The sequence below is a fragment of the Apodemus sylvaticus genome, chromosome 7 (genome assembly GCF_947179515.1).
Source record: "Apodemus sylvaticus chromosome 7, mApoSyl1.1, whole genome shotgun sequence".
Classification (NCBI taxonomy): domain Eukaryota; kingdom Metazoa; phylum Chordata; class Mammalia; order Rodentia; family Muridae; genus Apodemus; species Apodemus sylvaticus.
Window position 1 is genome coordinate 9,053,977 of NC_067478.1, and position 13,232 is coordinate 9,067,208.

General features: G+C 46.0%; 1 protein-coding gene across 3 annotated transcripts in view; it reads right to left on the minus strand.

The window, feature by feature from the left end:
* Osbpl10 (oxysterol binding protein like 10) overlaps positions 1 to 13,232 on the minus strand; it is a 246,906-nt gene that overhangs the window by 124,695 nt on the left and 108,979 nt on the right. For 2 of the 3 annotated variants that reach the window (XM_052187051.1, XM_052187054.1), the window contains one exon: positions 6,258 to 6,449. The exons of the other annotated variant lie outside the window; for it this stretch is intronic. In XM_052187051.1, the coding sequence (XP_052043011.1) occupies positions 6,258 to 6,449 (192 nt within the window). The remainder of the gene's footprint in view (positions 1 to 6,257; positions 6,450 to 13,232) is intronic. 3 annotated transcript variants of the gene reach the window in all.

Genomic DNA, 13,232 nt, shown 5'->3' on the forward strand with positions numbered 1-13,232 from the left:
TTCCGAAATACATTAGGTTCTACTTATAAAACACCTCTGGGGTCCTGTGCAGGGGTCTACACCAACATCCTTCCCTCCTCATCATACAGTCACGTGACTAGATACTCATTGATGTGACCAGTCAGATTAGGCCCAAGGAACACCTGCCAACCCTAGCACTTTCACTAGGGGTCTCCTTTCCAAGCTGGTCGGGTTACCTCGGCAACCCCTCCACGAGCCACTTTCCATTGTTAGAGAATTCTACCAGCTACACGGAGGCGTCACAGGGAAATCTGACAAGCCAGCACGTCCCATTACTACACTGTGCCCCAAAGACACCAGAAATAAGACTCAGCCTTCGACAGAAAACAGAAAACTGGATGGGGTAGTACACGCCTGTAATCCTAGCACTAGGGAAAAAGAGGCAGGGGGATTGCTGTGAGCTCATGGCCAGCCTCGTTGACTTAGGGAGCACTCACCAAGCTGTAGCTACATAGGGAAACAGTCACACATACCCCCCAAAAGGTTATGTGTATGCATAGTAGTTGTAGTAATAGTATATAATACACATGCTTCCATAGTATCAATGTTCACATTGTTAATGAAATATTTTACCTTGTCTTACACTGTCTTTTTCTTTCTTTTCTTTCTTTCTTTCTTTCTTTCTTTCTTTCTTTCTTTCTTTCTTTCTTTTTTTTTTTTTTTTTTTTTTTTGGTTTTTTTGGATTTGATTTTTTCGAGACAGGGTTTCTCTGTGTAGCCCTGGCTGTCCTGGAACTCACTCTGTAGACCAGGCTGGCCTCAAACTCAGAAATCTGCCTGTCTCTGCCTCCCAGAGTGCTGGGATTACAGGCGTGCGCCACCACCGCCCGGCCTTCTTTTTCTTACTGCACGTGAATGCATGCTACACCATGTGTGTGAGGAATCAGATGAAACCACAGAGGTATGGAGTTGCCAAAATTCCACTTCTAGATTTTAGACTGCAAGTAAAATCCAGAATTCCCAGAACCATTTTAAACAACACGTGCAGTCCAGTAAGTCCTGTGTCTACAGGATGCAGCGTTCTTTTCTGACTGCTTCACACGTTCCTGGCCACAGAGTCGACACCAGCGTGGCTTTTACCCTAGACTGCTGTGTGCAGATTCGGTATCTTAAATATTGTCTGCTCACTCTCATCATGGTTTTCTTGCTTTTAAATGATTTCCCATCTGTTTATCTGTGTACGCCATGTTCTAAAATAATGTACGCCCTTAACTTAACAATAGATCTATCCTGATGAGCGTATTCCTGCCCCTTCATGATGCATGTGTTTCATATAGTTCCCAGCTGGGGCGGGGAGTTAACAGTCTTGTGTTTAGCTGGAGGAGTGTACTCGCCCACGTGGTTACATGTGGAGGACAGAGGGTCACATCTAGATGTCTTCCTCAACTGCTTCTCCACCTTAGTTTTTGGTACCGTGGCTCACTGATGTTACCAGCCTGGCTGGCGGGCATTCCCCCAAGATCCACCTGCTTCTGTCCCCCGGCCCTGGAATTACAGGCACATGTCATCACACCAGGCATTTTATGTGGGTTCTGGAGATCAAGTTCAGGTCCCCTCAGCAAGCACACCTCACTGACTGACCCTTCTCCTCAACCTTTATTAATCACAGTCCCCATATTGCCCAAGGCCATACGCCACAAGACCACTAGTCTGACTATCACGGCCCTTGGCCATTCTGAAAGCCTCCTTGTTGGAATGAAGTCCAAGAATGGCATCGAGTAAGGGGAATTCTGGGTGCTTTCGAGGAAACACGACAAGAGTCTTGAGACCTGGGTATCTCCAAAACACAGAATCGTTCTTGGGACCTGCTTCCGTGCTCTTCCCAGATGTAACGCATAGGAGTTTACCTCATGCAGCTTGTCCTTGGAACACCTTAATTGTGTGATTATTCTTAATTCTCACAGTACAAACTGCCTGATGCTTTGAACAAAGATGGCTACTGCACGGGAATTTAGCCCGCCTCATTGTTAGCCCCTGCTCTCCAGGTTCATCCCACCAACTAGAACGGTAAACACTTCCTTGGTAAAGTCAAGCTACCTTTCTCAATCTGCTGTGGAGAACATACCTGCCATTTACGGTGGCTGCCCATCTTGAGTCCCTCACGGCCGTCTCTCCTAACACCATCCGGTGGAGACGCTGGGCTCTGACCTCTGGTATTTCAAGTCTTTATATTTTATATTATAACTACTTAATCTTTTAAACTACCCCATTATTTTCACCTTCACTGTGACATTCTATTTAATATTTATCCCATTGCCTTTGGCTGGGTTATTTTTCTTTCATTCTTCTGATATTCAGGCACATCTGTCTTGCCTATGACATTCTTTTCCCCCATTGCTTCAGTGGCCAGAAGTTTATCTTCCCTGTATAGCTGGGTAAAAATGCTATTGCATTTTCTTCTGGCTACATTAGAGATAAACTCAGAGTAATTTAAAAACCAAAGGCCTTTATGGTTGAGAATTAGTGAGTGAGATGCTCTTGGATAGTTTTCAAGGTGGATCTGATGGCATCAAAACCCAGCAGATGCTATAGAATGGTCTCCTCTCCAGTCAGGAGTAGTGGTGACCACAGCTGCCAGGAACTGGAGTGTTCAAATGTGACCTGGAGCCCTCCACCCCCTAAAACTTTTTCAGCTGCCAGAATTAGCATTTATTTCTCTTTGTTTATAACTTTGTTTATAACCTATACCATAAGGTATAAAGTAGCATTTATACCTTATGCCATCTTTGTTGGTTTGGTGTTTGTATTCTGAGACAAGACAGGGTCTCGCTCTCTAGCCCTGCTGTGGCTAGTACTCACTATATACCGCCCCCTTAAGACCACGGCAGTCCTCCTGGTTCATCCTCCTGGTTCATCCTCCTGAATGCTGGCATGGCACTGTGACCGTAACCTCTGTCTTACCTAAATCAGTTTGGGGGTGGGAGGAGCCAGCTCAGTCATAAGAGTGGCTCGAGTTTCGTTCTCAGCACAACCCCCTATAACTCGAGATTCAGATCAGATGCCTTTTGGCATCTTCTGGTACTCAACTTCCATGCACACACGCACACACACACACACACACACACACACACACACACACACACATACACACAATTAAAGTATTTTCTAGAAATAAAATAAAGTTTCTGAATTTTTGGCAAACAAGATCATCATGTGCAAAAGCAATGTCATAAGACATGTGATGCTACCCAGGTCATAAAAACCAAACAGGAACAGCTCTGGGGATGTTTCCCCTGAAATCTAAATTGTATGCTATTTATTTATTACCTGTTCATTTATTTTATTTGAGGCATGCTTTCACTATGTTACTCAAACTGGACTGGAAGCTACCTTCCTGCTTGAAGCTCCAAAGTGCTAGGATTACAGGCATGTGCCACTGTCCTACCCAGACTCCAAGGTTACAGTCTCATCAAAGGAATTGTAAGATACTTTGAAACAAGGCCTACATAAATATAAAGCAATTAGTGTCATACACTGTGATGGTTTGGATGAGAAACGTCTCTCATAAATTCATGAATTTAAATGTTTGGTCCATCATTGGTGGTGCCGGGTGGGAGGTTATGGAATCTTTAGATCTTGCTGGAGGAAGCACATGACTAAAGATGTGTTTTTGAGGGCTTTATAGCCCTGCCTCCCATGCCTCCCTCCCCTTACCCTCCTCCTTCTCCTTCTTCTTCTTTCTCTGTGTAGCCCTGGCTGTCCTGGAACTCTATAGACCAGGCTTCTCTCTCTCTCTCTCTCTCTCTCTCTCTCTCTCTCTCTCTCTCTCTCTCTCTCTCTCTCTCTCTCTCTGTGTGTATGTGTGTGTGTGTGTGTGTGTGTGTGTGATATCCTCCTCCCCTCTGCCTCCCTCACCTGATTCTCTCCACTTCCTTTGCATAGATAAAAATGAATCAGCTAGCTTCCTGGTCCTGCCACCCCCAAATCTTGCCTTTCAGGGTATTATGAATTCCAGCCCTATGAAACCTTAAACCAAACTAAGAGTCTTCTATAATTCTCTTTTGGTTGTGATATTTTAATCCCAGCCACTAAAAAAATAACCAATGTACACACTGCACAAAAATTCTAACTAGGGGGATACTGATAGATTCACTGTCAGTGACAAAAATAATACAATGTGGAACCTGCCCTAAACATTTTCCAGCCTAAGGTTCGGGGCTAGCTCAGTGGGTAAGCGCTTGTCTAGCCCATGGAAGCCTTTGGTTCAATCTCCATCCAAAAAAAAAAATTCTCTATCATAAATAAAAAACAGCTGAGGAGATCTGGAGACGCTACTCTGTGGACAGAGTGCTTGGCCAGCATGTGCGCAGCCCTGGGCTCCATCTCTAGCACCACATCAACCAAATGTAGAGGCATATACCTGTAAGTTCATGTATGCACATACATGCTGCTTATATATACAAATAAGCAAAATACCCACACACATAAAATACATCTAGAAATATTTTAAATAGAATTATACACACACATACACACACTCACACAATCTCTCTCTCTCTCTCACACACACACACACACACACAAACACACACACAGACACACAGACACCAAAAGCTGAGAAGAAAAAAAAAAACAAATTAAATTTAAATTTCAATGAAAAAAATTAAGATGCAAACTGCTAAAGCTGTCCTGGTCCCTGATGCAGAACCCTGGGGCAGCATACGGATCTATTTGATATAAATCTGTGACAGTATTGTTGACAAAGGATCTATGAGAAAAATGAGTAAATAGACACAGCACCCATTATATCAACCAATGTAATAATACAGTTAAGCTGGAAGGCACGTTTGCCCACACATCAGGGTATCTGTTTCTCAGTGGGCATTCTCTCTGAAAATTAAAATGGTTAAGAGCACTGTGGTTCCCGTAGAGGACCCAAGTATCATTCTCATCACCCACACAGCTACAAAGGTTCCAGTTCCAGGTAATCTGATGCCCCCTTCTGGCCTCCATAGGCACTGCACACACAAGCTGCACATACATACTCATTAGCAAAATACACATAAGCATAAAATATATCTAAAAATATTTTTAAATAGAATTCCAATTCTGTACTTTCCTTTTGGGGGGCAATATGGGAATATATGCATATAAAGCTTATTTTTTTAAAAGAGGAAAGTCCTTCCTACAAATATACAAATATGAAGCAGATCCTTGACGAGAATCAGACTAAGACAGTCTGAGATCAGAATGCTGCCTAGCTTCTGACGTTTAAAAAGTAAAGCACTAGGCGTGCCTCAAATATCTGTGGGGGCCATCCTTCCTCTAGACAAGGCAAGGGCTCTGAAGTCACAGCAAGGGGCAGGAAACTGGGCTGGACCAGAGAGCTTCCAGGCCACAGTCCTTGGCACCTGACAGAAGTCAGGCAACCAAGACCTACTCCACTCTAACTCAGTCGGCTGCCCTGGGGGTCAGGGAAGGGTTAACAAGAACACTAACAATCTCGTGGCTTCCTGGGGGCCTCTCATAAGAAGACATAAAACAGCCTTGGGGATGAGATGTATTCAGTTGGTCAAGTGCTTGCCTAGACTACAGGAAGCTTTGGGTTCGATCCCCAGCCCCGCATAAGACTGAGCATGGATGGCCCCATCTACCTATGATCCAAGCTTTTCAAGACAGAGTCAGGACGACAGATCAGAAGTTCAAGGTCATCCTCAGCTAATATGATAAGTTTGTGGCTGGCCTGCACTACATGAGTCCCTGTTTCTAAAGCCAAACCCAGAGAACTCTGGTGTCCCATTCACTGCATAGCTTCCAGGTGAGTCTCGGGACTCCCACAAAGCTGGCAACACTAGCTTTAATGTTTATTCCATTCTCCCAACTTCAGAGAGTGAGGCTCAGAACCACTAAAGTGAAGAGGGGAAGGCAGGAGCTTCCTAAGGAGAATGAAGTCAGCATCAGGACCACGGCTCCGGAGCGCCAAGCATTCCCGTGATGCTTTAGGACTCTGCATGCAGGTCTCATTTTAGCTCCGAGCAGGAGACTCGCCCCACTTTAGCAGGGGCTTCTCTGCTTTCTGAGCTAGGATTGAGGTCTCCCAACGACTTGTTTACCCTCCAAAATGGCAGTAACCATAATCATCTTCTCGCGCCGGAAGAAAAGCTGCAAGGAGGAGGCTGGGAGAGTGCTTCTGCTCTATTTAGGGTCAGAAGGAAGACAAGCCGCCGGGGCCACAGCCACAGCCCCCGACTCCCGGGAGGTGAGTGGGCATGTAACCCGGGAAGAGCAAGGCCTACCTCTCTGACTTCGTGAAGCTGGCCGGAATACTGACTCTTGGCTCTTCGGGCAGCGGCAGGCGACTTGTGACGCGTGACTGAGACAACACCGGGGGCGCCCGTACTGAGATGTCTCTGGCTACAGGGAGACGCAGAACTGGGTGTTCCGTGGGGGAGCAAAGTGAGGCTTCGGCTGCGGGAGCCTGGAGTAGTCTAGAACAAGCAACAGGCGTCAAAACTCAGCAACCGGTCCGCAGAACGCGACTGTTGCCTTTCATACGCGTAGGCTCTGGGATTCCCCCCGGATCTGTTTAAAGGGACACAGGCATGGGGGAGATCTAACTGTGCTGCATCCGGAACGCACAAGGACCCAATTACAGAAAATGTCAGGGGTAGCGGTGACCCATACCTTTAACCCTAGCACTCGGAAGGCAGAGGCAGGGCATCTCTCTAAGTTCAAGGCTAGCCTTGTCTACACAGTGACTTTCAGGATAGCCAGGGCTGCATAGTGAAAGCCTATCTCGACAAAAAGAAATGAATGCTATACCCCTGCTGAATTACCCTTTTTCAGCTCTAATGTCTCCTTTCCTTAGCTATGGCCATGGAGAGCCATCTCCCAAGTCCCACAGTCTCGGAATCGCTGCCTCTACACTCATTACCTCCTCTTCCTGGAAGCCCTTCCCCTCCAGGATGACTGATACCTCTCCAAGGAACCCTCACACTGGGTTTAATGTTCTCTGGTCTGGGAAGCACCTCCCTAGCTCACTCACCAACCTCACACCCTAGCTGGCTCAGACCGGCTGCTTACCAAAGGCATTGTCTGTCTCAGAGGTTCACTCTTGACCGTCTCTATATCCCAAAGCCTGGTGAACAATGACTTTAAGTGCTTAATAGATGTTTCCTACAGGAACGACTGAACTACTCTACTTCGTGTGTTAGCCAAGCACTGGCTCACATTTCACCCTATAGCTGTTACACGCCTACTACTATAGTACTATAGCTGTGACTTGAATACACCACACATATAACATTTTGAATACTAATGGAATTCAAATTACTAATCGGTAGTAAAGACGGGGTTTCAATTTAATGATGATGAACTTGGCAGCCAGTTTGAAGAACAAGCCTGGATTCATCGCTCAGAGAAAAGACTCCCAAAGAGGTTTAGAAGGAAGAAGAACAAGATGCCCACATAGAAGAAGACACGCAGGCAAGGCCTAATACTCTGAAATCCAAATGCTATGAAAGAAACGCCCTGGTAAATTTGGCCTCAATCACCACCTATAAAGTCAAGGAAAAGAACTGGGGGGTGGAGGAGGGGCAAGGAAAGCTGTAAGTTTTCATTAAATGAGCCAAGATACAAAGAAGCAAGCTCACAAAACTGAGCAATGACTGACCCTTAAACTGTACCAGATAGGTCCCGTCAGATGCACCAGAAAATGGTAAACCCAAAACCAAGTTTAAAAGGCACGTGTCAACCATCATCTTGGCACACATCCAAAGTTTGAGCACACAGTCATCAGTGGAGCCCGAGTGTGGCAGATCTGCTCCCAGCATCCTCTCTGAGCCGCTGCAGTCCCTGGAATCGGTCCTCCAGTCAGACCTGCAGGCAGGCGGAACACCGTATCCTCAATTAATGGCTGCAGCAGCACGTTTCGTGGTGGAGGCTGTTAACGGCCTCCGTGTCCCCGTCAGTGTGAGGCAGGCTACATAAGGAATTACTACTGGGCCGGAAGAGGATACTAAGAAAGACCTCCAGCCACTGACCTTGGGAAAGCTCCCTGAGTTGTATAGTTAATTGTAAGAAGCAAGATGCAGCAGCCCTGGATAACATACCCAGTTCTTCAGGAATCGCTTCCACTATTATTCAAAAGCATTCCTTTTAAAACCCAGAAAAAAATACTTTTTTAAAAAAAAGTAATCAAGTGGAGGCTTATTTATTGAGAGACAGACGAGATGGGAAGAGCAAAGAAGGGAGGAGGTTTGGTACAACACAGATTTCTTTATTTCACTTAGAACTGGGGGGAAGGGACTGCCTGTTTGCAAATTAACACATGACAGTTACATTCTTGCCACCACCTGTGCATAGTTTAGCCTGAGAAAAAGCTTGTGGGAGATGTGCTAAGAGCCTGTGGTAAAAATTATCAACTAACTACTTCCTGAATACCTACTATGTGCTTAGCAGTATCCCTACTGGGGAAGGTCAATGAAAGACACAAGGTCCCTGGTGTTAGAAAATGCGCAGACAGGGACCGGAGAGATACATCAGTGGCCAAGAGCCCTTCCCTGCTCTTCTAGAGGACCCCAGTTTGGGTCATAGCATCCGCGCACGACTGCCTATAACTCCAGCTCCAGGGGACCCAATGCCCTATTCTGGCCTCCGTGTGCATCTGTATAGACACATGTACATATACATATATAAAAGTAAATCTTAATGGAAAAAAACACACAGACCGAAACATTCACATGTATACTTTAAAAACAATGCAAAAAAAACAAAAAAACAAACAAACAAACAAAAAAAACAATGCAGTTATGGGGTGAGGGTTGGGGGTGGGGCTGGGAAGGTGCCTTGGTTGGCCAAGTACTTGCCTAGCATGCACAAAATCCTGGGTTTGATCCCCCGCACCACATGAACCAGGTGCGGTGTGCACATGTGTAATGCCAGTACCTGGACAGTACAAGCAGGCTGGTCAGAAGTTTGGGGTCACCCTCACCTACATAGAAAGTTCAAACCCCGCCTAAGCTACATAAGACTGTCTCAAAAGAAAAGTATCTAACAAGATGCTGATTTGTTATAGAATATAACTGGGAAATGTTAAAGAAGTAAAGACAAGCGGATCTTATCATAAATAGATGTCCTTACATAAATAGAGACTGAGGCAACATCTGAGTGTGTAAGAAAGCTCGCTATGCAAGCATGAGTTCGGCTCCCTATCCCCCCCCCCCCCCACACACACACACACACACGAGTCTGGGAAGAATGGTGTGTGCCTGTGGCCCCAGCCCTGCAGGGAAGCACTAGGAGGACAACTAGGAATTGCTGGCCAATCAGGCTACCCAAAAAAAGAGCAAGGTCTAGCAGTGAGAGACTCTGTCTGAAGGGATTGGGTCACAACGATAAAGCAGGAAGCCCAGGGACTTCTCTGTTCGTGGTACATATATAGGTGCACACACACACACAGGTACATACATACAGGTGCACACACACAGGTAAATACTATAGGTACACACACACAGGTGCACACACACAGGTGCATACATACAGGTGCACATACACAGGTGCATACATACAAGTGCACACACACAGGTGCATACATATAGGTACACACACACACAGGTACATACATACAGGTGCACACACCTCTTTGTGCATAAGCAGGAAGCCCAGGGACTTCTCTGTTCGTGGTAATATATACAGGTGCATACACACACAGGTGCATACATACAGGTGCACACACACAGGTAAATACTAGAGGTACACACACAGGTGCACACACACAGGTGCATACATACAGGTGCACACACACACAGGTGTATACATACAAGTGCACACACCTCTTTGTGCATAAGCACAAAGGTGTACACACACAGAGGTGCATACACAAAGGTATATACATATACACACAAACAAAAGTACATACATAAGTACACACAGGTGCACACACAAAGGTGCACACACACAGAGGTCCATACACATTGGTATACACACATACACACACACACACAAAGTGCATATACATACAGGTACATAAAGTGCACACACATACAAACAAAGGTACATTCACATACAGATACACACAGGTGCATACACACACACACACAAAACAACAACAACAGCAACAACAACAATGCCTTAAGCTGTAGCTTGAACTTGATGGGACAATAGGAAGGAAGGAAAACAGCACAGGTTGATCCTGACTGGGTATCCCACACAGGCTGGACCTCAGGCCTGGGAAACAGGCACTTTGTGAATGGACAAGAGAATGGGGAGTGGGGTGGGAGCGGGGGTAGAAATCACAATTCTGGGTTGCTCTGAAATGCTAAAGGAGTTTGGGAAGGATCTCAGGGTCTGGTACGCCCTTAAGCAGGAAAACACAGAGTTTGGAGCCTGAGACTGGCTTGGAAGTTGTCCCATGTGCCAGCAGCTGGCAAATGGAGGTGGGAAACCTCGGGCCTTTCCGTCCATCTTTTCTTTTAGAGTGTGGAGGGGAAAAGAAGCACATCCCCGATCCTGTGACAATGGTAAATTTGTAAAGTATTAAGAGTCTGGAGAGCTGGAGAGCTGGCTCAGTGGTTAAGAGCACTGTCTGCTCTTCCAGAGGTCCTGAGTTCAATTCCCAGCAACCACAAGGTGGCTCACAAGCATCTGGAATGGGACCCGATGCCCTCTCCTGCTACGCAGGCATACATCCAGATAAATCACTCATATAAATAAATCTTCTAAAAATAAATCTGTGGGTGCTTCAGTCCTTCTTAGAAAGGAGAACAAAATATGCATGGGAGCAAATCTGGAGATAAAGCACAGAGCAGACACTGAAGAAAAGGCCGTCCAGAGACTGTCCCACCTAGGGATTCGTCCCAGATACAGTCACCAAACCCTGACTCTATTGTGGAAGCTAAGAAAGGCTTGCTGAAAGGAGCCTGATATGGCTGTCTCCTGAGAGACCCTGCCAGAGCCTTACAAATACAGAGGCGGATGTTTGCAGCTAACCATTGCACTGAGTGTAGGGTCCCCAATGGAGGGGTTAGAGAAAAGACTGAAGGAGCTGAAGAGGTTTGCAACCTCATAGGAAGAACAACAATATCAAACAACCAGACCCTCCCCCCTGCCCCCGCCCGAGAGCTCCCAGAGATTAAACCACCGACCAAGGAATACACATGGCTCCAGCTGCACATGCAGCAGAGGACGGCCTTGTCAGGCATCAATGGGAGGAGAGGCCCTTGGTCCTATGCAGGCTTGATAAATGCCCCAGTGTAGGGGGATCAGAGCTGGGAGGTGGGAGTGGCTGGGTGTGTGGAGGAAGAGCCTCATAGAAGGGGGGGGGGGGGTTGGGGTGTGGGGGTGGGGGGGTGGAAGGTGGGGGAGTAGGGGGGTAGGGGTGGGAGGGCGGGTAAGAGGGATGGGATAGGGGGTTTGGGGAGTGAGGGAAACTGGGTAAGGGGATAACACTTGAAATGTAAATAAATTAAAAATGAATAATACAAAAAGAAAAAGAATGTGGAGAAAGCCACTGGCTGTTCGGAAGGCTTACTCTAGACCAACAAGAGGCCGACTCCCCCGGGCCACGAAGCCAGGCAGACGAGCTTTATTTCTCCAGCTCTGCTTCCCCAGTCACGTGACCTTGGGAGAGTTATTTAAGCATTTTCATTAAGCATCAATTTCCTGATCTTTAAAAGAGGAATAACAATATTGACCCTTAAAAGCTCCTGTGACGATGAAGCCGTTCCTGCCCATGAAGCACTCAGTGCAGACCGATGAGCAGATGGGGGCCTCGCTGCGGCCTGCGTTCATTTCTTCACATGATTTAAAACTCAATCAGTGAAGAGAGTATTGATTTTTTAAAAATGTTAAGAAGTTGCTTAGTACGAAAGTTAGCCACTAGCTTTCTTCTGTTCTGTGAAATCAAAGTGGTGCTGAAACCCAAAATATACTTTAATGTTTACATGGCCAGCTATGAGATATCAAAACTATAGAATACATACATGCATGTACATGTGTAAATGAATCACATACACATACACCACTAGTGGTTTTTCAAGACAGGGTCTCATGTAGCCCAGGCTGGCCTCTAAATCACTATGTAGCTAAGTACTACCTTAAATTTCTGACCCTCCCCCTCCTGAGCGCTCGGACTGCAGGCATATGCCACCAGGTCCAGGGTGTGTTGTCCGAGCCTTGGTCAGACCTTCCTTCATGCACACTAGGCAAGCGCTCTACCGACTGAGCTCCAGCCCCACCGCCATTTTGCTAAATTTTGAGTAGAAATGAAGACCCAGCAAAAATTAAGGAGTCCATCACTTGGGAAGCTCAAGAATTCAAGGCCAGAAGAGAGGATGGCTCAGTGGTTAAGAGCACATGCTCTTACAGACGACCTGGGTTCAGTTCCCAGGACACATATGGTGGTTCACAACTGTGACTTCAGCTCTATTGGATTCAGTGCCCTCTTCTGGTCTCCATGAGCAAGCACCAAGCACACATATGATACACACATGTGTAGCATTTCACAACACGCACACACACATTGTGTATATGTGTACATGCACACATGAGTGTATAGACATATGTCTATTTATATGCATACACACGTGTGTATGTATATATGTATATGTATGTATATATATGTGTGTATGTGCATATATATATATATATATATATATATATATATATATATATATAATACTTTTTAAAACAAGAGTCAAGGCCAGTCCAGGATGTATGGATCCTGCATCAAAAATGTATCTTGATCATAATGAACCACAAAAGCTATTACCGTCTACCTCAACCTTATTACTAGAAAACAAAGAAGACAGCTACACGGTTCATAGCACCTTTGCCGCAGCAGTATCAACACTGTATATACTGCATACTGTATATACACAGGAGGCCAGGTCTTTCCCCTGTGGATGGCTAGCCACAAGGTTGTTGCTTAGTTAGTGACTATCATTTAAATCCACAGGAGGTGATTTTGAAGTAGGGGTGGGGAGGGGCACGACCCCCTAAACAAACACCTTCTCCTTTTGCATTAACAGTGGGATCCTCACGCTTACACGTCCACTAGGGCTTCCTGTGAGGGTGCATGTGAGCAGGAGTCTCAGTGGATAAGTCTCATAGGAGATAGAAGCGGGAAGAGTGCGTGTGGTGGGGGAGCTGGCAAATTCTAGCCACTACAAATGAACAGGCTTTTAAAATCAAATATGAACAGTCTGGGGAACAACATGGCAGGGGTTTCTTCCAAATATTTACCTCAACTAGGGAGACTAGAAATGCCAAGC